Source organism: Halictus rubicundus, chromosome 12 (assembly GCF_050948215.1).
Source record: "Halictus rubicundus isolate RS-2024b chromosome 12, iyHalRubi1_principal, whole genome shotgun sequence".
NCBI classification, from domain to species: Eukaryota; Metazoa; Arthropoda; class Insecta; order Hymenoptera; family Halictidae; genus Halictus; species Halictus rubicundus.
In genome coordinates this window covers 2,153,025-2,178,878 of record NC_135160.1, presented here as the reverse complement: position 1 = coordinate 2,178,878, position 25,854 = coordinate 2,153,025, and the positions used below count along the sequence as shown (strand labels likewise).

The following is a 25,854-nucleotide window of genomic DNA, read 5'->3' as shown; positions in this document are numbered from 1 at the left end:
ATTTAAAATATTGAGAGTAAAACTAATATCAAGGACAAAAAATTCGTAAAAATATTTTACGTAAGAAACGATTAAAGCATAATTTTAGGAAAATCAATTTCTACTTCAAATTTCATATGAGATACCTTAATTTGTAATTTAAAAATATTTCATGAACAAGCATTATTTCCTTACACTTTTTTTATAGATAATTGTTCGAAGAATCGATCTGTGGGAACAGAAATATGTTGAAAACCAGAGTAGCGTTTATTTAACATACTATTCCGAATAGTATAGAGTTTGAGAGAGAATCACGTGGATGAATTAATATAATATAAAATAATATAATTGTAGAAGCAAAGATGGGCAAATTTTTATTGAAATAGACATTTCAAACTGCGAATAAAAGATAAAAAAATGATTTGTTACGCGTCAAATAAAAATAATTATGTTATCTCTATTCCACGCGTAATGAATTTATTCGACGAATAAAGATAATTTTTTATTGGGTTGAGCGATTCATCTTTAGCGTTGAATAAAGTGTTCATTTTCATCTGTGTCTTTATTCGGCGGTTTATTCGACTTCGAATAATTTTCGGAGCCGTGTAGGAATGCTATAACGAGGACAGAGCCGTCAGAGACTGGCGCGCGCGTTACAACGTATGTAGAAATTCTCAAATATGAATATCAATAACCGCAATTCGTCAGGTTTTTTCAAAATTTTTGCATGCAATTAATTGGAAAAAGTTGACCAAAAATCGAATGGGGCATTTTTTACTACCTCGTCCGGCTAGGCTATTTAACGACGAAATATTCCAAATTGTATGTATATCATTTATTGATTCCCCTCGGGGTTACAATTTTAGTTACATCTCCCGCTTTCGCTCGCTCTTACCCTAATCTTAACCTTAGACTTATCCTAACTTACCCTAACTTAACTAAACTTATCTTAAAAACACGCCACACAGAGAAAGAGAGAGAGAGAGAGAGAGAGAGAGAGAGAGAGAGCGATCTTACACTAATATCCGCCGCGTTCTTATTTTTCCCTCTCTCACACCCACATGCTTCTCTGATCTCCCCCATCCCTACACCTCACCCATCCTTCTCCCGCCTCCTGGACCTCCTCTTCCGGCTGCTCTCTCTTTCGCTCCATTCCTATGCATTCTCTCCTTATACTTCCTCTCCTATACCTCTTCCATTCATGCTCTTCCTCCAATCATCCACCTTCCTCATCCATTCCTCTCCTTCTCCTTCATCCCCTAATACTTCCCCCACCATCCCCTGCCAACCTCACCCCTCAGCCCCTCCCATACACACTTCCCACACGTGCTCCCACGTTTCCTCCTCCCACCCACATACCCTACATACTTTCTTCTCCTCCTCCAACCAATACTTTCCACCTCTCATCTCGTTTCCCAACCTGTACCTGGCCACCCTTTGCCACATGTTCTCTCCCCACCCCTTCTTCAGGTACCCTGGTAACCCTTCTCCCTTCACCCTCCCGTACCACATGTTGTACCTTGCACTTCCTATCTTTTTCCATCTCTCCCCCTGTATATTCCAAATTGTAATATTCCCACATTTCAATATCACTTAAAGTATTTCAAGTACTATTTAAAACTACTAATGAGTTTCAATAACAAACTAATTTAAATAGAAAGTGAAATTTTGACAAAAAGTATAAGATGATTGTAAGGTCGCTATTACAGTAAATTATCGTTGACCGACCAACACCCTACAATGTAAGCAGATGGAGAATCGAGCATTATTGTCAATTTATGTTTTTATGTTTGTTCGAGATTTTACTTTATTATAAATCTTTATTGTAAATATCACTTCAAGTGTTAACTCTGTATGTATTTTAACTAGTAATAAATATGACTTCGATCTGTCGATCAGCCCGGCGCGCCGTCGGCCCCGCACCGTTCCACCGCTCCCCGCGAGCTCCAGGGTGGATCGAGCAGCTCGGGCCTCGCCGTCGCGGCGTGGGGAGCGGATGCGGTGGATCGACGCGCCCAGCTGATCGTTCAGTTCGTCTATTGACACGCACAAACGACATTCGATTTCGGAGTTCTCACCTATGTGTAGATTTACGTAATCGTTTCGTCGGTACCCCGCTTTTTACATCTACCTTAGAGTATCGGTAACGTTTCATTTTGTAAATGCCCGTATATCTAAAACATTGGTCCTTCGAGCCGGATCGAATTCGTTCACGTTCGTCGAATATACGCGCGGAAACAAGGGATCTCGACCCTCGTGCGTGCCGTTGCGATAACGTGTTCAGAATCCGCAGATGCGAAAGCGCAGCGTCGAGAAGCTAAGGGATCCGTCACCCGTTAGTCGACCGTGCTTCGAATACCCTAGATTTTGGGCAAATTGCAGGTGCAACTAGACCTCCAACGGTCCCGTACATTTGAACGCGCTAACGGACTTCTTTGTCCTCGCCGACCGCGCGCGAACACAACAGGTGCAGTTCCGGATACGGAGTCAGACACGAAGCTGCCGAGACTTCTCCTGCCGACCTTTTCTGGCGACCTCCTCCAGTGGGAAAGCTTTCGGGACCAGTTTAAAGCGGCTGTCCATAACAAGGCCCGTTTGTCGAAGGTGTCGAAGCTCAATTACCTCAAGTCGTGCCTGACCGGAGAAGCTGCACAGTCTCGTCGACGACTTTCGACAGATACAGCAGTCATTCGAGGCACTTGGAAAGCCCGTTGAGGAGTGGGACGAATGGTTCGTTTTCCTGCCAACGGAGAAGCTGGACGAGACGACTCGGTTAGCGTGGGAGGCCACCCTCGTCGATCCTACCGCCGTACCGGAATTTCAGGCGCTGGAAGACTTCCTGGAGAACCGCTCTCACGTCCATGCGAAGGTTAGAGTCGCCTCAACCCTCGAAATCGGACAGTTTCTCCAGTCGTGGTGGGTCTGCCTCAGTCAGCCGTCACCTGCTGGCCGTCAAGGTGGAGGAAACGAAGTCGAAGGGGAAGGGCGGTCGCACGTGCTCACTCTGCTCGGGAAACCACGCCATGGGATCCTGCAAGCGTTATAAAGGGTTATCGGCTGAGAAACGTCGTGACTTGGTCGTGTCCAAAGGGCTCTGTCTTTCGTGCCTCGCGACTGGACACCGACTATCTCAATGCCCCTCTACCAATCGGTGCTGGGTCTGCGGACAGCAGCACCACACGACGATCCACGACGCCTACGTCGTCGAGGATCGAACACCTTCGGAGTCGGTCGAGATAGCCGCCATCCACGCTGTGAAGACTCACCAGGGGATCCCTCTAGCCACTGCAAAGGTCCAGCTCGAGGCTCCAGACGGCCAGACTCTCCTGGTACGAGCCCTCCTTGATTCTGGCTCTGAGACGTCCTTCCTCAGCGAGTGGGCCGCTCAAACGCTACGGCTGCGGAAAAGGGCGGTGCGGGTATCGTTGACGGGCTACCAGGGTACCGCCGTGGGGACTGCTCGGTCCGAAGTCCAGGTAAGCCTCCGTTCCCCGATTGATCCTGGGTTCCAGATGGATCTGGAGACATTGGTGACCAAATCCTTGGTCGCCCCCACGCCCTCAAAGCAGGTGGTGCTGCAGTACTGGTCCCACATCCAAGGACTGCCATTGGCCGATCCGGAATTTGCCAACCCGGCGCACGTGGATGTGCTTCTCGGTGCCGACGTTTGCGGACTTTTGTTCCGGGAGCGAAAGGTCGGACCGGCCGGAACATCAGTCGCAGTGCGAACACCGTTTGGATGGACGCTGATCGGTCCCGTTGGAGAGGAGACCTCGTCCGTAAGGAAGACCCGTGTCCACCACGTGAGCTGCCAGGAGCCGTTACCCGATCTTCGACGGTTCTGGGAGATCGAGGAAGTACCGTCGTCTCAGCCGCTGTCACCGGAGGACCTGAAATGTGAACAGCTGTTCAAGGACACGACGTTTCGGGATCATACCGGTCGGTATGTTGATCGTTTACCTTTTAGGGGAGGAGGAGCGACCACCGACGGGAATTCAGGATGCTCCTCAGCGCCGAGACCAGACGAGCACGGGATTAGCAGCTCAGGAACCACTACGTGGCCTTCATGCGGGAGTACAGCCGCCTGGGGCACATGGACCTCGCAGATGCCCCTCTCCAGGAACGAGATCCTGGTTCCTACATCCCGCACCATGCAGTATGGAAGGAGATTGATGGGAAGAAGAAGATCCGCGTGGTCTTCAACGCCTCAGCTGCGTCGATCGCAGGCCGGTCCCTCAACGACGAGTTGTTGCCTGGACCGAAGCTGCAGAGCGACCTCTGGGCGATCATCACACCATGGCGCCTCTTCAGGGTGGCATTCTCGACGGACATCGTCAAGATGTTCAGATAGATCTCAGTCCATCCTGACGACCAAGATTGGCTGCGCATTCTCTGGAGAGACGACTCTGCACAAGCGGTATCTGATTTCAGGTTGACCACCGTAACGTATGGAACCGCTCCTGCTCCGTATCTCGCTCATAGGGTGTTGCAGCAACTGGCGTCGGATGAGGAAGGCCGATTCCCCCTTGGCGCAAGGGCTCTCCGTCGCAAATCCTATGTCGACGACATCTTGTCCGGCGCAGACAATGTCCAGCAGGCGAGGGAAGTCCGTCGACAGCTGACCGACATCCTGGAGTCGGCAGGGTTTCCGCTGGACAAGTGGGCCAACTCGAACCACGAGCTTGGATCGACCACTGCGGAACTGAAGATGTTCCAGGACGAAGAGCCATGCCGTTGCCACCGAGAAGCATTGAAGGCCCATCTTGGCCCATCCCAATCTAACCCAAAGTAAATTCACACGCAGTTCTACATACACTAGTTTTTATAACTAGTAAGTCTTAAATTTTAATTTAAATTGTTATAGGAAATTATAATTGTGCAGCTATTAGCTCGATATTATTCTCGTAAGATTACTAGAAGTTCTTACAAATAGAGAATAATACCGATTGCCCAGGTCTCACCACGAGGACCAGAAGGAATTCAATACGCTTCCTTCTGACTCCCTTTCTTACAACGACGATTTTACAATCTTATAAACTAAATTTCGCAGATCGCTAGATGAAAAAGGTCACTTTTCCACAGAAAGAAAAGTTCACTTTACCATTTAGCGTATGTCGTATTAGTCGTTCATCAAGTCAACGAATTTTGAAACGGCAAAAGTATCATCCATATCACATGGTTTTATCACAAGAGCTTTCGATAGCAGATTACGATCACCGCGTAAGATTTTGTGAGTGGCTGCAGGGTGTTGTGGAAAATGACTTTTTGTGCAAAATACTTTTTTCCGATGAAGCCACTTTTATGAATTCAGGGCATGTAAATAGACATAATCTGCATTATTGGGCCGTGGAAAACCCAAATTGGATGCGATGTGTTCCCTTTCAACATCGATGGTCTTTAAATGTTTCGTGTGGCCTAATAGGAGATTTTGTGATTGGACCTTATTTTTTTCAAGAAACTGTAACATCTGCAAGTTATTGTGATTTCTTAAAAAATCATTTGCCTGCGCTTTTGGAAGATGTGCCACTGCACGTTAGAAGAGAAATGTGGTTCCAACAAGACGGCGCTCCTCCACATTTTGCAATCATCACCAGGCAATTTTTGAACGAAAAATTTGGGAACAAATGTATAGGTCGTGGGGGACCTCGTCAATGGCCTCCTCGATCCCCCGATCTAACACCATTAGATTTTTTCTTATGGGGATATGTAAAGGACAAAGTTATGTTTGAACCACCGACGAGAAAAGAGGATATGAAACAAAGAATACGTGACGCTTGCGCTTCAGTGACTCCTGAAATGTTAAAAAATGTTAGAACAACTTTGATGTTTCGAGTAAATAAATGTTTACAAGCCCGTGGTGGACATTTTGAACATTTAATTTAAAGTACATTTTATTTCTTCACGAATAAGTAAAGGACTCGAGCACCTACAACTCGAAACTTCAAACTGTTATATCTCATCGTGGAAGTATCTGACAAAAAAATGTTTCAGACAAAATTGACTTGTTTTTTCCTGTAGAATCTAAATATGTAACGTTTTATAGGGGGTTCCATTTAAAATTATAAAGGTACCTCCCCTCCCCCGTTAAAAGGGAAGGGAGGCCACTTCACGTTTATGTAGTCAGAAAGGCCCTTCAGTTCCATGCAATTTAAGACTAAGAACTTTAAAATCGATGGCATAGTTTTCGAGATATTGAGCTGTTCAGAGTTATGTGGGCCACCCTGTATATAAAATTATCGATTTAGTCATCTCGAGTATTATTATTTTTCTTCGTAGTGAGATAAAACTATGATTATTAATAACGTTCAAGAAAGAGATACCATGTTGATGTCTTCGGGTCTCAGTCTGTATTGCCTTAAGATTTTGTCCGTTGTCAAATCGAAAACATTCAGGGTATAAGGGCAGGCTTGCACCGTTGTGTTCCCGATGCCTATAGTACCAGTATCTAGGACCCACAATCTGTCGCACGCGTCTGCGTGTATTCTATAATGATAAAACTGACGTGATATTTTGCAGTAACAACGAACGAAGAAAGGTGGTAACATTGGGTTCGAAAAAGATAGACTATATGTATATGTTTCAATTCTTTAACCGGTTCATATGTCTAACTGTTAAAACGTCCATCATATCTCAAAATAAATCGAATCATTTACGTTTTATCTGTTCATTTTCAGACGGAAGTACGAGGATTTTAAAAACGCATGTGTCATCCGGTGCGAATGTGTTAAATGTTCATGTACAATATGAATGTACATTAAGTTTCATTGCTTATTAGTGATTTTTGTACTTCAACGGTTCATTGTTCATTATAGTTTATTATACAGTTTTGCATCACACTGACCTGTAAGCAGTGGTCATGCCAGTGCCGCACGCTCCAGCTTTGTTTTGCGCCCAGTTTGGATAAGGCGTGAGCCTAGGCGATCCTCCCCGATTTGTGTCAAGCGATATATAATTCAAAGTCGCCGGAATACCTACAATAGTTAGTACCACACGTCACTGAACTGCATTCCGAACGTCCTAAATTATGAACGAATATTTGCACGCCAACCAATCCTAGAATAGCGTGATCGCGTTCGGAACGTTATCGAAACTCTGGCACACGCAACTCGATTTTATCGGAAACATGTATGCCCGACAATAGAAGCAAAGTTTTGAAAGGCACATATTCAGATAGTCTCCGGAAAGGTCAACGGGAAGGTTGCAAGATCAAAAATTGGAGATAACGATGAGAAAAGTTTAATCGACGCGTTAGTCTCATGCGATCAACGTGTAGATCGCTTCGATTTTTCAGCGCACAGAAAACGTTAGGGTGGGCTCAGAAAGAATGAGCTCGATGGACCATGGTTTAACATGTTCCGCAGAGAGCAGAAAGGTCTTTGGAGATCAGGATAATTCGGAGGTCATTCCGAGTTAGCTTTTGCTTTGAGTGCGTGCCGAATTCTACAATATATTTAGATCTATAAAAAATATTTAGTCACAGACACAAATGACCTAAAGAAAGGTCAACACTGGAGATAAGGATGGGAAAAATTGGTCAACACGTTAGTCGCGTGCGATCAACGTGCAGATCCGATTTTTCAGCGAACAGAAAATGTTAGGGTGGGCTTAAGAATGAGCAAATCTTTAATGATGGAATCGATGGACCATGGTGTTTAACATGTTCCGCAGTGAGCAGAAAGGTCTTTGGAGACCAGGATAATGGCATTCGGAGGTCAGACAAGCTCGGATCGAGTTGTTGTTTTTTTTTTTTGCTTTGATTGCGTGCCGAATTCTAAAACAATTCGCTTCCCGGGCTCAGGAAGGAAGTCATTGAACGTTCCGAATTCATTCTGCTCGGACGGTGTGACAGGAACCTCTTTCTTCTTTTCTCTCTTAATATTTCATATCCTCTGCCTGGGGAGAAGCTGACGTCGGAAGAAAGAGTCGGCCGAACAAAGCCGCGGACAAATAAAACCTTGTAAAAACAATGCCGACCTCCGCGGGCTTCGACGCGTTTCGAGAACTTTCAGAGGGACTGCTGGGAAGATCGGAACCGGAACAAGGAGAAAAACGTGAAAAAGAACCAACGGAAGCGAGGTGGAAATCGTTCGTTCGTTCGTTCGTTCGAGAGAGAGGGGGGACATTTGTTTGACACGTAAAAATAATTTACATTGAAACTGCACTGCGTAAGTGAATCTCTGATTCGAGATGAATATCAATTTCTAATTTTTTTTTTTAACCAAATTATCACGGTACGATTATCGACAATTTCTTGAGAATACTCTTAACCCTTAGCACTCGAGTGGTGACTCTGAAGCACCACTAGAAATTGTTATGGCATTATTTCAAGGAAATTACAAAAAATATTACAAAATATTTGTTACATTACAAAATTTGTATTTAGTAGATCACTAAACATTTAAATACTATATGTGGAAATCGGATCGGTTTCGTATGAATAAAATGAAAATAGCGCCGAGTGCAAAGGGTTAAATTATTCTTCCGCTAATCCTATTCGCGATTTTGATCGAATATTTTCAGTTTTGAAATGGGAGTTTCCAATGGAGAATTAATCAAAATTTGCGAACTAATTTTGAGTTTGAGTTAAGATTTCAAGATTTTCTCCATGCACAATGACTTGGCGCGCGCCATCGCTTATGATGAACTTAGAGTACCGAGAAGAAAAAAAATCGGAAATACGAGAATATAAAAGTGAATAAGACTCATTCATTCGCGAGTTCCCTTCTAGATTTAAGTCGATGCGAAGGCGGAGGTAAAGAGAAATAGAAGTCCTGTATTGTAATCGCTCTCGCGCGGATTTCGGCACTTTGTGTCGCAAACCGGAAGCCAGCCAGACTAGATTCGAGGCTTGCACCGACCACACTGATCCTCTACATTTTACACAGTGTGTTCGCGTCAGTTTCCGGTTTTCTGCTCGAGATTTTTATCTGGTTTTCTCTCCGGAGTTAAAAGGTGATAAAAGTTAGTTAATTCCATTGCAATTCAAACGGAAATGGATGTAGTTATGCTTAACAGCAGTTTCCCGTATAATGCGATAAAAGAATTGTTTAAAAACGACTGGATATACCTATGTATTCCACGTGGCTGTATAAAAATGGATTAACAATTACTAAGAAACATTAAAAAAACAATTCAAATTGTTATTGTTCAAGTACATTCTACAAAGTTTTGTTATATGATCAAATACTACATTCGAAGGTGTACAATTTGAACAAAATTTAGCTGTCCTACATGATAATATTTTAAATATTATTCGAACGAATAAAATATTTAGATATTCGTATTAGTTAGTATATACATGAGTAGTTGCAAATAAAGGGATATATTCAATTGGAGCTTACCGTTCCGCCATCTTGGCACCGTGACAAACAGTTTATTTCGCCATATTTCGATGCCAACGGGTAGCGCGTTTTCTGGTACAAAATCTCCCCTCATCATCGCCATTTGTCTGCTCGCTTCGTCCGGATAAGCGAAGTCCAACGTCTTCCAGAAGAATCTCTCCAGGAGAGGAGCTTTTCCAAACTGAGAACCCCATCTTTGCAGTCCTTCCACTCTGCCGGCTCCCAAACATAACAAACTCACGCAAAGTAATCTCCAATATATTTTCATTATGGTTTGGTACCTAGAAAATTCGAACAATTTTCAAAATGCCGGCAAGCAATGATTCTGCGATATTTTAACAATTGTATGCTAAGTAAGAAAAAAGAATTTTTAATAACTACAGCGTGCACTTTCATGCAAATTCTTGTTTTCTAGGACTATATCGTTTTACTTTACGTAATTTGAGAATATGCCAATAGTGGGACAAAAACCGTACGCAATCTTGAATAAATTGCTGCTTTATTTATTTCAATAGGTACATCGCATGTGTAATAAAAAAGGGTCAAATTGTCAAAATCATTATTCGGAACGTTAGACGAAGACGACTTAACCACTGTCAACGCGAACATAGACAAACTTTTCAACGCGAACAATAAATTGAAAACGATAGTCAGTAATCAAACCGCTCTCATCCGTAAAATGTTAGATTCCGACAGTTTACAACGCATAAACCAACTCACTTTAGATGCACGAGCAAATTCACTTAAAGCCGAACGTGACGCACTCATGAGTAACTGGATCATTAGAACAGAAGGAGCAATCGCGGATTTACACTTTTCATACGACGAACTACTTACCACCATCACACTAGCGAAACAGGGAATCATTAGCCCACAAATTTTAGAACCAAAAGAATTTCTAGACGCATACAAACGCACACTCGAAAACGAAACTACACACTTGGCATTAAAACCAACTCACGAGAACTTCCAGACCATACTTGATCTTGCAGAATTAAAGTTGTTTATTACGGACAACAAATTATTTTTCAAAATCTCAGTACCAATTCTACCTACGTTGCAATGGGATATAGACCGCATCTACCCCATCCCAACGAAGAAGAACAATGTATTTATGATCCCACTCGTGGAACACCAAATTTATTTGATTTCAGGGTTAAATTATATTAACGTGGAGCAAGAATATTTGAATACACATTGCAAAACAAAAACCGGTATAACCATGTGTAAACAGACTCAACCAATCCACAACAGAAACACACGACACGATTGTACCACAGAGCTCATTAATTTCAATAATCAAATCCTTTCATGCCAAATTGTAATTTTGAAAATAGACGATATTACTTTTATGCCATTAAAAGAACAGAATCAGTATATAGCTATTCCAGAGAAACCCATAGAAATTAACACCATATGCGGAACGCAACACAGTATTGTGTATTTACGACAACCTAGTTTATTAAAATCCAACACATCTTGCGAATTATTATATAATAACAATTATATGCGAATAGGACAAACGCGTTTTAGCGTATCATACGAAACCAGGCACAAAGAAATTCGAACGCCGAATAGTAGCGATTACATATCAATCTTGCAAAAGTTAGACAAGACACCAAAAGTATTAAACAACTTAAACTGTTACCACAGTACATTAGATGATATCGAGCAAGAAATTAACAGACTCCAATTCGAACATCGAATCGAATCTGTAAAGTCGTGGGGACTGTCCACACTGCAGATTGCCGGCTACGCAGCATTAACCGCCCTAGTCATTTGGGGACTAGACAAAACGGGTATTTTTAACTGTATCAAATCCTTTCTTCCATCGAAACTCTGTATTCATATTCTCAGTTGTAAGTCGAAGACGACTCATATAGAAAATAATGTAGAAACGCCAGCACCGGGCGCTACCGCACCGTTGTTAAACATGTACACAGATTTAGCCACATTGGTGAATAACCAACGGCAATCACAACCATCGCCGGAACCAGAGATCCTGTTCCAGCCAAGAACAGTCAAATTCCACAAGTCCATCCTCCGGAACTATCCAGGTTAGAGGACTAACTTCAATCTAAGTTGGGGGGAGTGTAACGCCCAAATTTCTGTAAATTATCGCAGATGACGTCACCCCTAATTTTTGAACACAAAGGATCGACTGTTGACTGGACTACGTCCAGTTGATAACAACATAGGACAAACACAGGAGAACGGATGACATCACCCCTAATCTTTGAGCCACAAAGGATCGACCGTTGCCCGGAATTTGCCCGATTGATAACAACATCTTATAAATACAAGAGAACGGATACGGATTATCAGTCGCTAAGGAACCACAAAAGTACGCGGATCGAAATACTGTCGGTTTATTTATGTAATACTGAATAAAGAGAGTCAATGCTGGACAACAGTCTAGCATCTGCTTATTTTTATTAACAATCGAGTTATTATTACGTGACAACATCTTCGCGGAGATTACGACCCGTTTCTATGATCTCGCGGGCCGGGCCGAGAACATTTTAAATCGCCCAGACATCTCGCGCGCAGATACCGACTCTGCAAACGACGGCAGAAGCACAGACGGTGCGAAAAGTCGCCCCGTTAAATTACCCGATGCCTCATTGCCGACTTTCGACGGTCGTTATGAAAGTTGGTTGTCGTTTAAAAACGCATTTAACAGCATGATCGGTTCACGCAGTGAACTAGACGACGTGGCGAAATTACAATACCTCCGGTCCGCGTTAGTACAGGAAGCGGCAAACAAAATTCGGCTCTTTGACGTCGACGGGATCAATTACGCGAAGGCATGGGATCTTCTGGAAAGAGCGTACGAAAACAAACGCCTTCTGGTATCGCGGCATATGTCCATGCTATTCGACATGCCGACACTCGATAAGGAATCCACGATCGGCCTGACGCGGTTAGCCGACGACGCTCAACAGCACTTTGCGTCGCTACACGCGCTGGGAACACCGGTTTGCACACAAACCGTCGTTCACTTACTCGAGAGCAAACTACCTAAAATCACGTACGAGAAGTGGCAGGCAGGCTTAAGCCGACAGGAATATCCGAGCTTGGATGAAATGCTCGAATTTTTGTACAAAACCGCGGTTTGTGTATCGCGCACAGACAAGATGCGATCTAGCGATCGAGACCGCGAGCGCGAGAGAGACGACCGCGCTCACAAACGGCGACGCATACGTCCGCTGAATCGCGCATTCGTCACCCAAGAACGCAAGTGCGTCGCGTGTAAGATTAGCTGTCATCCCCTCTTCACGTGCGCCGCATTTAAGCGCTTAACCGTCCCGAAGCGCATCGAGCTCGTAAAAACCGCGAAAGTTTGCTTCAACTGCCTACGTTCCCATCGCGACGCTCCATGCCGGTATTCGAGTTGTACAATCTGTCAAAGACGGCACAATACATTATTACACAACTTCGAATTTGCGAGCTCGAGCAGAACCGATACCTCAAAACCCGCGATTGACAATGCGGACGCCGGAAAGTCAGCATGACTACCCTTACCGAGCAGGGAGCTGACGATTAGTCTCGCGACCGTACTTCCTACGGCGTCACCGCAGTTGATAATGAGCGCCATAGTGGAAATCATTAGTAAAAACCGATCGGTAAGAGCCCGAGCCATATTAGATACCTGCGCAACGGCCAATTTTGTCACTGAGGCGCTCATACGGCGATTAGGTATACGGGTAACCGCGCAATCGTTTCCCATCGGTACGTTAAACGGCACGCACACAGTGTCGAAGGGCCCGGTTAAATTACAAGTACGATCGACCTTCGACGGGTTTGAAAAAGAATTGACGTGTCTCAGTATCCCGAATATCACTGATCTGGTTCCATCGGAGGTATTTCCACGCGACTCAATGACAATTCCGCGTAACATCCGCCTAGCGGACGCTGAATTCCATCTGCCGCGTCCAGTAGATTTGTTGATCGGTGCTGGAGCGACAGTTTCGCTATTCCAGGTTGGTCAAATTAACCTCTCGCGCGAAGGACAAGATTTGTACTTACAGAAAACGCGATTGGGTTGGGTCGTGACTGGTGGCGTTGCGCAACAACAAGCAACAAGAGCCGCGTGCCACTTGTCGACGCTGGAAACGCAACTCGACAAGTTTTGGCAGATAGAAGAAGTCGAAACGGAAGGACTGCGGTCGGAGGAAGAAGTCGCGTGCGAAATGCATTTTCAAAGGAACGTTAGTCGCGATCCGTCCGGTCGGTACACGGTACGTTTACCATTTCGCGGAACCCGCGAACGGCTCGGCAATTCGCGAAACGGCGCGGTCAAGCGACTGCTATCCCTTGAACGCAAATTAAACGCGAACAACGTATTGCGAGACGAGTATCAGCGCGTTCTCGACGAGTACTTAGCTTTAGGCCATATGTCTTTGATGGAGGCTCCCGGTGACGAGGGATTCTATATGCCCCATCACGCGGTAGTGAAAGAAGCTAGTAGCACCACCAAAGTTCGCGTGGTATTCGATGCGTCTGCGAAAACAACGTCCGGCGCGTCACTAAATGACATTCTTCTGGTCGGACCCACTATACAACCGAAGTTATTCGCGCATCTAATTCGTTTCCGCACGTACAAATATGTGCTAACGGCAGATATCGAAAAGATGTATCGTCAGGTACTCTTGCACGAAGACGATCGGCCGTACCAAAAAATATTATGGCGCCGGAACGAAAAAATTGAAACGTACCAATTAAATACGCTCACATTCGGCGTTTCATCGTCACCGTTCCTCGCGATCCGAACCGTGCATCAACTAGCCGACGACGAACGAGAGTCGTATGCGAGAGCCGCTAAGATACTAAAATCACACCTATACGTTGACGATCTTCTATCCGGCGCTGATACCATCGACGAAGCTCGCGCGATACGGAGAGAGGTGACGGGCGCCCTGAGTCGCGGCGGTTTTTCGATCCGACAATGGGCATCGAACAACCGGGACATTTTGGATGATCTCACGGATAATGAACTGCGCGCAAACTTCATAGTGAATATTGACCGATCACTGAAAACGTTAGGCATTTCGTGGAAAACGAACACGGACGAGATATGTTACACTACCTGTACGGACGCCGTCGGAAGCAAGGCGACGAAGCGATCTATCCTCTCCGAAATAGCGAGGATCTTCGATCCTTTGGGTTTGTTGGGTCCGGTCGTGTTACACGCAAAAAAGATTATGCAGGACGTATGGCGGTCAGGAATCGCGTGGGACGAATCTGTTCCGCAGTCTATTCACTCGGAATGGACGCAGTTCACGCAGCAATTAGAGCTACTCCGAGCAGTCGCATTTCACCGAAGAGTTTTAACGGATCAACCTCGAAATATCGAAATACACGGATTTTGCGACGCGAGCACCATTGGATATGGTGCATGTTTATACGTGCGGTCGACCGGGAAGGACGGGATTGTCCAGTGTCATTTATTGTGCGCTAAATCGCGAGTCGCGCCGCTCAAGACGGTGACCATTCCACGATTAGAATTATGCGGCGCGTTATTGTTGACCCGGCTATACCGCGAGGCGAGCGACGCGCTTGATATCTCACCTGATAAGGTGGTATTTTGGTCCGACTCGACCGTGGTTCTACATTGGATTCGAACGGCACCGCATCGACTAAAAATGTATGCGGCCACGCGAGTCGCGGAAATTCAATCAATTACCGGTGATCATACCTGGCGACACGTCCGCTCAGAGTACAATCCGGCAGACGCATTATCCCGAGGCCAATTACCACACGCGTTTCTACAGAATCGTGCATGGGTCGTCGGTCCGTCGTGGCTGATTAAAAACGCGGACGAATGGCCCGACGAAGTGCTGCAAAACATCGAGATTCCCGATCTCAAGGCGGTCACTTGTTTCGTCGCGAACACGAACACGATCGATTTATTCACGCGTTGCTCGTCATATACCACATTACAAAGGGTAATCGCATATTGTTTACGGTTCCGGCCACGTGGTCCACGCGGCGGTTCGCTGAGCGCCCAAGAAATTCAATTGGCCGAGACTCGAATTATCCGAAATGTGCAGACATCGCAATTCGGAAACGAAATTAAGTGTCTACAAGCCAAAAATACGACATCGAAATGCCGAATCGCGAGCCTCAATCCGTTCCTGGACGAAGACGCTGTACTGCGGGTTGGTGGGCGCCTGCAAAAATCAGATCTGCCCTACGATCAAAAACATCCGATCTTGCTACCGAGTCGGCATCGGCTAACCGACCTAATCATCCGGGAAACGCGCGAGAAACACCATCACACGGGCATACAAACCACTTTACACATACTCCGGCAAAGATTTTGGTTACTTGACGGACGCAACCAAGTACGTCAGATAATACGTTCGTGCACACGGTGTTTCCGTTTCAACGCAACTAGCACCGAATATAGAATGGGCAATCTACCGGCGGTTCGAATACGCGAGGCGACACCCTTCGAAAACACCGGCGTGGATTTCTGCGGACCCTTTTTCATAAAGGAACGCAAGCATCGAAACAGAACGCGAATTAAAACGTACGTGTGCGTGTTTGTGTGTATGGCCGTGAAGGCGATACATTTAGAAATCGTTAGCGACCTGTCAACCGAGGGGTTCCTCGCAGCTTTGCGACGGTTCGCGGCGCGACGGGGGTTACCTGCTCATATATTCTCAGATAACGGCACAAATTTTGTGGGCGCGAGTAGTCAACTAAGGGAATTATAAGCATTGCTCCAATCGGATACGCACCGAGAACGCGTTCAAAGATTTGCCAGTGACCGTCGGATCACGTGGCATTTTAATCCACCAGCGGCCCCCCATTTCGGCGGTTTGTGGGAATCGATGGTGAAATTGTTTAAACATCACCTTCGGCGGGTTGTCGGCGATTCACTTTTTACCTTCGAAGAGCTCAATACGCTCTGCATAGAGATTGAGGGCATCCTGAATTCCCGACCCATAACACCATTATCCTCCGACCCGAACGATTTGACCGCACTTACGCCAGCGCATTTTTTAATTGGGAAAGCATTAACCACCCTTCCCGAGGGTAACTTGTTACAAGTTCCAGCACATCGCCTATCCACCTGGCAACACATTACGAAGGTCCGCCAAGACTTCTGGACACGCTGGAACAAAGAGTACTTGAATGAACTGCAAAAACGGCAAAAATGGGCTAAGGACGGCCCAAACATCGAGGTCGGTACCGTCGTGCTGCTCAAGGACAGAAATCAACCCTGTTCGCAATGGGCATTAGGCAGGATCACGGCCCTACATCCGGGTGAGGACGGAGTAGCGCGAGCAGCTACGGTGAAAACAGCAAACGGGGAATTCAAAGGGACCACACAAATCATGTGTCCGTTACCTTCCGAATGAACTCTCCACGGGCGTTTCGTAAAACACAAATATCGAGCTCAATCGTTAGCAAATTACCGACTTACTCAGTACATATACCACCGACTCCATATAGACATTGTACACTTCTGAGTCACGATTAAAAGCGCAACAGTTGATCGTACCCTCTCAACGGGGGGAGTATGTCGCGTCGCGACACCTCAGAGTGAGACCACAACAAATTCTAAAACGATTCGAACGGGCCTAACAGCCAAACCAGGCGAAGACCGCGTCCCGCCTACAACATATATTCATGCGAACAAGCATATGGTGAAGATCATGTTCCACCTAGCTTATACAAACATTTATATAAACAATAAGGTGAAGATCACGTTCCACCTACAGTGTGCACACTGTATACGAATCGGCGTCAGGTGAAGAACGAGTTCCGCCTGTAACGCCTATCAATACACAACCCGATCAAATACAGACAAAATACGATTAACCAAGATTCGGCTCACTCTGAGGCGTCATCACAGCGTAGCGTAGTCTATGACCCGAGGAGACATGCGTTCCTTCGAGTGTATGCACGTAGCCGATGGCTCGACGTCATCGACGCTACGTCATAAACAGGTGAACCAAGACCTGGTCATGAAGTGGGGAGGTCCGTGCGGAAGTTAGTTACTTTAGACGAACACATTGCGAATTAACATAAAACAATCTCTGTACAATTGCATAGCAACCAGTCAATAAACACCACGCCACCGAAAGAGTGTTCTTCATTCCGAGAAAAAGCGAAACCACGGAGCGTGCACGATCGCTTCGAAGTAGAATTTTCTACAATAACTATTACAGAATATATTTTGTTGAATAATCATTATTTTATAAATATCGCAATAAGTTCCAAATTAATTAATTACACCTATAAACTATCGATTATAAAATAATGATTACAATGGTGAATAATATGGAAGTGTGCGGACTACAGTGTGCACACTTTATACGAATCAGCGTCAGGTGAATAACGAGTTCCGCCTGCAACGTCTATCAATACACAACCCGATTAAATACGTACAAAATACGATTAAACAAGACTCGGCTCACTCTGAGAAGTCGTCGCAGACTATTCATAATAGAGCTTAAGCCGGATCGATAATTGTCACGTCGGACGACCGACGTGTTGTTGATGACGTCAACCGCGACGCATCATAGATTAAAGAAGAAGATAAGTTATTTATAAGTTATTACTATCGTCATCCGTAGACATTGCCATCATTTCCATCCGCGAGCGCGCCAAGACGCTTGGCAGTACGTCATCGGGTGCTAGCGAGCCCCACCGCGATACCCGGTTGCGTCACGATCCCCCCACACGGACCCCGAGCGAAGGAGGTTCGTGCAGCCCCTATAATGTTTTTAAACTTATACAAGAAATATGTAATTTGTGAAGCGTTATGTCAATTGATGTATTAAATTATAATTCATGACTTTTTAAATTAAAAATTGAACAGCTTGAAGCGTTCTCTATGACAAAACAAACACCTACGCAAGTGATCAATATATTACGTAGTGGCCACCTGTGTATTAAGTAGCGGCCACCTGCGAAATTATGTAACTATTGCAAAACCCCGGGACATGACATTCACGAGTGCCGCAAGCGTGAATATAATAACCGAATCCGCGAACAATCGGGAAACGGCTCGACCCTCCCGTCCGCCCCGAATCGCCGACGGGAGGCAAGTCAATCGGGCCAGGCAATCCGCGCAACTCGTCACAGCCGGAGACGAACCAGTCCGAAGAATCGCAAGAGTAACAGTCCGCTCGGGCGATGATGTATTAATTATTAAACTCGATATTCCAGAATTAAAATGTACGGCAGACCTTCTCGTAGATACAGGGGCCTGCACGAACATTATTAAATTATCATTCTTAGATCCGAGCATTTTAGTCGACACGGCGAGACGCGTTATTATAGAAGGTATCGGCGAAGTAACTACCACTTCTCTCGGCGTAGCACGCCTAACTTGCCTCAATAAAATTATCGATTTCCAAGTCGTTCCCGATACTTTCCCCATTCCGACCGACGGATTGGTCGGATCTGTTTTTCTACGCGAAGAAGCGGTCATCTCGTACGCGGACAACGCCATGACCTGGTGCGGGAACCGACTCCCCTTTGTCTCAACGGGTCGAATTTCATTAAAAGCACGCACGTCGGCGTAATGTAGCAATGACAGCTACCGGGCTCGAGTGCGGCTACATCGCGCGGCAGGAGTTATCACCCGGAGTATCAGTTCCTCATTGCATTACACGGATCTCCGACGGTAAAGCGGTCTTGAAAATAGTTAATACGACCGAGACCGACGTCGACCAAGGTCAACGTTCAGCGCCAACGATAGCGTCGTAACCGAGCAGCGTAGGTGAGGGCCGTTAACCGCGACGCGCGAATCCCCGAGTCATACGACGGACGTGCGCGCCGCGTGGACCGAAAGTCAGTACAGCTTACGTCTTTATTCCGCGTTGGGATCCGCGACCCTTTTAAAATCACGTTCGCGACCCGCGGGACGTAACATAATATGATAGACATAATGTGGTATCGGGAATATGCGGGCACCCGCTACATAGTTTTAAGATATAGACTTTAGGTAGACTTTAGGGACACTTTAGGACAGGCATGCAGCGAAGGCCGGAAAAAGGCCATAAAAAGGGAAAGCGACATTGACCAGCGTTGGATTGCGAGCGACGATGGGCCTTCGGCCCATTGACGATGTTCATGCCCATATTTGGGCATGGTGAAAACTCCGGCAGGGGCGAGCGTGGGGATGAACCGAGTCTTGCTAGATGAGGGAGGAGTCAGTCGTAGTCGTTGTCTGAGAGTCGTGGTCGTTGTCCGAAAGTTGTAGAGTAAGTTGTAAGAAGTTGAGGGTTGAAGTTGTATAGTTGTCATCGTGTAGTTTAGATTAACGGTTAGTAACTAAGCGCGCAACTATTGTACACTTAAGTCTATTTCTTTTCTGTTCCTTAAATAAATAATTAATTATACGTGATACCACACATCATTGAAAACGGCTGTGTGTATCCCTCGGGTCTTATAAGCGTCAGGGACTTATATCATGGTATAACCCTGACGCATCAACCCCTCCTTCACGTGGTAGGACCTGTAGACACCTTCGAGTGACTAACGGGGCTCTGGTAAGAGAGCTCCTGCGTGAGTTATCGCTTGCGATAACCGCGGCTCTCACCCGGAAGACTCCCCTCTGCCGCGACGACCCGCCGGATACATCCGGTGAAATGTTGCAGAACGGGAGAAACGGGGGGCTTACCTTAACCGGTCGGCCCAACGGGGAGGCGAACCCCTTGAACAAACCCTTAACCTCTAAGCTGAAGATCGCGGTGAAAGAGGTCCCGTGTCTGACACGGGCGGTCGGTGGGTCCACCGGCCATTAGCGACTAACTTCAGGACACCAGGCGAAATCCTGATAGTAAAAGCCTTCTCCCCGGAAAGGGCGTAACCCGGGGAGCGACCGTCCTTCGTCCCAATTCGTGGGAACAAATATGAATAAACTCAAAAAAGCCAAATTAAGATCGAAGAAGGCAGGAGGAACAAAGAAAAAGGAAGTAGAAGGAAAGGCGAAGGTGGAAAAAGAAACGACCCAGACAGGCGGGGACATAGCTACTGTCTGGGATGACGAATCGGACAATTACACAGACGATTCATACCCGGACCTAGGTCCAGAAGAATTCAAATGGGATTTTCCCAAAAGCAGGAAAAGAAAGAACAAACGCTCAAGTGACTCGTGCAACGAGTCACATAAGAAATTGATCAAAGAGGTCAAGATTGAGCTAGAACGATTTGACGAACTGCCATTAAACGACGGTAAAGCGGTCTTGAAAATAGTTAATACGACCGAGACCGACGTCGACCAAGGTCAACGTTCAGCGCCAACGATAGCGTCGTAACCGAGCAGCGTGGGTGAGGGCCGTTAACCGCGACGCGCGAATCCCCGAGTCATACGACGGACGTACGCGCCGCGTGGACCGAAAGTCCAAATTAATTAATTACACCTATAAACTATCGATTATAAAATAATGATTACAATTGTAGCGGCTAGCTGGGCGCCGGAAGAGAAATCTTCAGCGCACCAGCGCCAAGAAAGATTTATGGTTTGCACAACATAAGACGCTATTTGTGAGAAAACGTCTTTAACGTTTTTGGCCACTTAGCGGACAGATGTGTCCTTGTAGTTCCTAGCGACGAACTCAATAGCGCAAGTGGACGCCATAAATTTTGGGTAGTCTAAGGGTCTCCAGCCTAGAGTGTCCCAGCGACGCGTGCCTGGTTTCTATCACCCGGGAAAGCTGGGCCCATTGACGTAAGCCAGCAGTCACGTACCGCACTTAGCACGGGCCCGGAAGACACCCCGCTGCATCACCAAAATTAGATTTTTAACAGAACGACACGCTCACCCTTCTCACGCACGAGAGGCGTGGAACGTGGGCGTGTTATGTAAAATGCACGGATTGGTGGAAGTTCCCCGCAAGGACTTCCACCAATCAGCCGACAAGCATTTTTGAGAATATAAGGCAGAGACTACCGACGCGAGAGGGAAGTCACGAAGAAGTCACAGCCGATTCTCCGCCGAGTCACTTAGAGTCGGGTCGCAGTCCGGTCGCTGTAAAAACCGCAGACCGAGTTCAATCGCGAGTCAAGTGAATCGTGAGTTTAGTTGAACCACCTCGGACGCTCTCGCGACATCATTCTATTTGTAAATAAACGACTCAGTCACGTACGCCTGATTTTGAACATTTATTCCAAGGCACCCGCCTTACATAATCCTGTTCCTTCAGGTGAACAATATGGAAAATAAGAAGGCAATAACAGTATAATGAAATTATACAATACATTCCTGCGGACCCTGTGGTCAGGTAGACTACCCAACGTGACCAGAGCCATCGTCTCGGCTCAGTCAGACCTGCCATTAAGCAAGCTAGCCGAGATAGCCGACCAGATCCACGCGGAGGTGCAGCCAGCCCAGGTAGCCAGCACGTCGGCCCCAACGCAGTCCGACCGCCTGGCAGAGCTCCTGATCGACCGACTGGAGAAACTGGAGCTTCGAATCGCCGAAACATCCCGACCTTGCAGTCACAAGGGAAGCAGGACGCCCAGACGGAGTCGGTCTTCGTCCAGGTCATCGCGTAAGACGGAGAACGTCTGCTGGTACCACCAGAGGTTTGGGAAGGAGTCCACCAAATGCCGCCAGCCGTGTTCGTATGCGGGAAACGAGTCCCTCCGACACTGACCGCGGCAGCCAGTGACGGAACATCCACCTGCCGCCTCTTCGTCACGGACAAAGTGACGAAGACCGAATACCTCGTCGACACTGGCTCGGACCTTTGTGTGTATCCACGCACACTCGTCAAAGGCCGAGTCAGCAAGACGTCATACGAGAACGATTTGACGAACTGCCATTAAACGCAGAGGAACTTCTCAGGAGGTTCCTCAGAGAACTTGCTAAGCCCGAACAGAGCAGGGCAGAAGAGCTCCTAAACTCCCTACTCGGGGAACATGAGGAAGCAGAAACGGAAGCCAGGGAGTTCAGGCTTGAACTCCACAGAGACAACACGGCTTTAAGGGAAAAACTAGACAAACAAAAGGAGCAGAGCTCCATGCAAGAACAGATCATAGGGAAAATAACAGAGAGACTTGATGAGCTCTCTGCAAAAATAGACAAGCTTTCGTCCGAGAGGAGTCGTGGTGAAGAGGCCCCGTCCTCCAAGCCGCTCTTGTACTCGGACATTATAAAGGCAAATAAAGTGACAAAGCAAGTGGCCAAACGGACCCCTGTAACAAAGTCCAAGCCAGCTGCAGCCATCTACCCAGCAAAGGGTAGCAAAATAAAGAATAGCGAGGAGATCAAAACGATACTGTCGGATTGCATAAATCCGACAGAAGAAAAGATACGAATCCGGAACCTGAGGAAACTCGGGAACTCCGGCATTCTCATAGAGACCGAGACAGCTGAGGACCTTGAGCAAGTCCTCAGCAATGAGAAACTACTTAAGAAAATAGACATTGGTCCCCTCCCCAAGAGGAGACCAAAAACCATTATATTTGGAATCCCCTCGGAGACATTCGAGGCGGATATCCTAAAGGCAATCAAGAACCAGAATCTGGAACTTGACTCAGAGGCAAAATTAGAAGACGAGTTTAAACTCCTGTTTAAAACCGGCAAAAAGGACTGTGGAGCCACCAACTGGGTGGCGGAGGTATCAGTAAAGACCCGGAAAATCCTGCTGGACAGGAACCGGGTCTACATAGGGTTCCAAGCCTACGGGCTTTTGTGTTCGTATCGAAAAAAGGGCTCTATACAGACATAGCAAAGACATGTACAAACACGGTGGTATGCATTATTAATTGATTACATACTTATTTAAGACGTAAAATGTCTAGAAAAAAAGGCATAGCATAACATAGCGTGACAGTCAAGGCCAAATGCCTGCCGGCCCCCTTAAAGATTATATCGCTGCAACTAGGTGCTTCAAATGCCAGTCATTTGGGCACGTTGCAAAGCATTGCAGAGCGAAAACCGACACGTGCGGGCACTGCGGTAAAGACGGGCATACTTATGATAAATGCCCGTCGAAAGAAGAGAAGCCTACTTGCATAAACTGCAAGAGAGCAGGCAGACCAGCCAACCATGGGCTGCGAGACAAGAGTTGTGCGGCGTTTAAACACGCAATGGAATTATGCCTTAGTCGCATAGACTTCGGCACTTAGAGAAATAAAGGCAAAATAACCCTGACGATCCTTCGCAGGTAATACCTCAACAACTGGGTATTCGGGATCGTAGGGTGAAATAGTCATGAGAACGGCTACCACACCGTTGACGAAACCTGCTAGAGACCGAGCGCTAAGCTGGTAACTCCGCCTCCTCGTGGCCCCCGCTGGTAACGCTCCTGGGTCGGCGCAAGCCGATTCGGTAGCTGCTAAGCGAGTTACTTCCCGTATGGGACGGTCTACCGTTGTAATGATCCTTAAGTGGTGAACGAGGGGTTTTTCCAATGCCCAGTCCACAACACCTACGGACTGTTTCCTTTGCAACTGATGGAGTTAGGGGTAGAGAGCCAAACATGAACGGCTGACTTTTCCGGTATGGGGCGAATCCCCGAGGTACGGAACTCCCCTCACGGGGAGTGATCAATACTACATGTTACGACTCGGGTAAGTCCGTCCTTGCCCGGGGACATTCGCTTATACGTCCGAGGGCCCAGTGTGCTGGAGGCGCGTTTGGATTGCGCAGCAATACTATTTGGCCGCGCTTGGCCAACCGCTGCGCGACACGCCATTTTGGTCTTTGTTGTAGGGTATGCAAGTAATCGCGCAACCACGACTTCCAAAAACCTTCGGACAGGCGCTGTACAAGTTGCCAACGAGAAAGTCTGTTCTCTCGCAGCTCGAGTACGCTCGGTTCGGGGTGGCTCGGGATAGGTGCACCGATTAACCCTTTCGCTACGGGTGCCGTCTATAGCCGGCATCCACGCGACGACCTGTGTGTACGGGTGCCGTCTATATCCGGCAACTTGTAAACACCGAAAAGACTACCGACGTTCATCGTGCACACTTTTCGGCGCGGTGCCCCGTTCAGTGGCGTCACCCCGGCGGAGCGGACTGCCGTAGCGAAAGGGTTAAGAAATGTCCGGGTGTTAGCACGGCGTAATCGTCGAGGGCCTCGGAGACGGCAACCAAGGGTCGCGAGTTTAAACAAGCCTCGATCCTACAGAGCAACGTGCCTACCACCTTTTTATCGATCGCATTGCTATATGCTTTGGTTAACTCGCGATCCGCGCCCTGGAATGGGGTTCCGTTGTCGGAATACATGCTTTGGAGCAAACCTCGACGCGCGATGAAACGATGGAAGGCGCTTATAAACGCCTGCGAGCTGTAGTCTGAGACCAGTTCTAAATGGACCGCTTTCGTGGTCATGCATTCGGAATCATGCAATCGGAATTGGGACATACATCCGTCGAACGTCGGTAAATGTAATTTCGGAAGGCGCGACACCAGTCGGTAAGGAAGATCGGGAACAGGTTTACTGGAGGCAGATGACTCACCGGTGGTGGTTCCGAGTACCTCGGCCATGAAATCGGCGGCTTCGTTGAAGGCGTCTTCCCCAATGCAGAACTGGTCCACAATGGCGTGCTCTGCTCCGGCGGAGAATCCACGGGCGACTTGCTGTGGCCTGGTCTTCTTCAAGGGCTCGAAGTGAATTTCGCTTTCTGGGTCGCGAACGGCAACTAATAACGCACTAAATGCAACAGTACATATAGTTCGTAAAAATGCGTAAGAACAAAATAACGCCGACGCAGAAATGTCGATCGCTAAGTTACAGCTCACGCACGCGCTCGGCACGAGCACACACACCAACACCTCTTAAACACAGCGCACCGCGGCACACCACATTGAGGAGATCCTCCTGGAGCCGCGAGTCCCACGCCGCCGTCGCAGCTACTCCACCAGATGCTACAGGAACACCCAGGTCACCCGAGGAAGGCTGCGACATGGCAAGGCACCGGTGTCGGCGGCTCCCAGCAGATTCCTTGGAGTCCAAACGGCGCCGCACACGATTGCCAAAAATGGCGGCCAAGCTGCACCTCTGCGCGTGCAGGCGTCCATCCTCCGGCAAATACATCCTTCTAACGACGATCACGTCGGGGTCACCAATGTGGGGATTTTAATGGTGGTGGCGTACAGATGTACGTATTGATGTGTTCCGACGGTCCTCCACGGGTGTCCAACTTCCGACTGAGAGCTCGCGACACTCGAGACGAGTCGCGACTACTATGTACAAAGAGAGAGCCGGCACCGCGACGAGATACTACGCGGCAGAATACACGGTATATAAAACACGTCTGCACGCTACGAGTTACTACACGCCGACGAGAATACTCATCGGCACGACGACCCGACGTCGTCGGCCGAGAGACGAGGCGTAGAACGGAGACTAAAGAACACGTCCGTTTACTTTAAGAGGCGTCGCGAAAAGAGAGCGAAAGGCTCGTCGGCAACGCGATCGTTACCGCTATCGCCCGGCCGCGCAGGCGCAGTAGCGCTTACTGCGCGGCACATGCGCGGCTGTGTCGCCGGCCCCACATGTGGACCTTAGCAGTGCCATCTAGACCCGTTCCTCGCAAGTGAACCAACCGGTTCAAGG

The 25,854-nt window shown here is 47.3% G+C and overlaps 3 protein-coding genes across 3 annotated transcripts; 2 read left to right on the top strand and 1 right to left on the bottom strand.

Annotated features, from left to right (window-relative positions):
* The first annotated feature begins 2,840 nt into the window (after positions 1–2,840).
* Positions 2,841–4,330, top strand: LOC143359465 (uncharacterized). Its single transcript, XM_076797403.1, has 3 exons — positions 2,841–3,876; positions 3,947–4,053; positions 4,100–4,330. Exons 1-3 carry the CDS (start codon positions 2,841–2,843, stop codon positions 4,328–4,330), a joined length of 1,374 nt encoding a protein of 457 aa, XP_076653518.1.
* A 69-nt stretch (positions 4,331–4,399) lies between these two features.
* Positions 4,400–25,153, bottom strand: LOC143360101 (protein yellow-like). The gene is made up of 5 exons (XM_076798670.1): positions 24,755–25,153; positions 9,321–9,601; positions 6,821–6,950; positions 6,300–6,462; positions 4,400–4,757 (listed from the first exon to the last, which is right to left on the bottom strand). The coding sequence occupies exons 2-5, from the start codon at positions 9,586–9,588 to the stop codon at positions 4,407–4,409; spliced, it is 912 nt and encodes a 303-aa protein (XP_076654785.1). The 5' UTR covers positions 9,589–9,601; positions 24,755–25,153; the 3' UTR covers positions 4,400–4,406.
* On the top strand, positions 11,254–16,690 carry LOC143359464 (uncharacterized). The gene is made up of 7 exons (XM_076797402.1): positions 11,254–11,377; positions 11,530–11,664; positions 13,020–13,183; positions 13,304–14,902; positions 15,095–15,268; positions 15,374–15,667; positions 16,226–16,690. Exons 1-7 carry the CDS (start codon positions 11,254–11,256, stop codon positions 16,688–16,690), a joined length of 2,955 nt encoding a protein of 984 aa, XP_076653517.1.
* Positions 25,154–25,854: the final 701 nt, after the last annotated feature.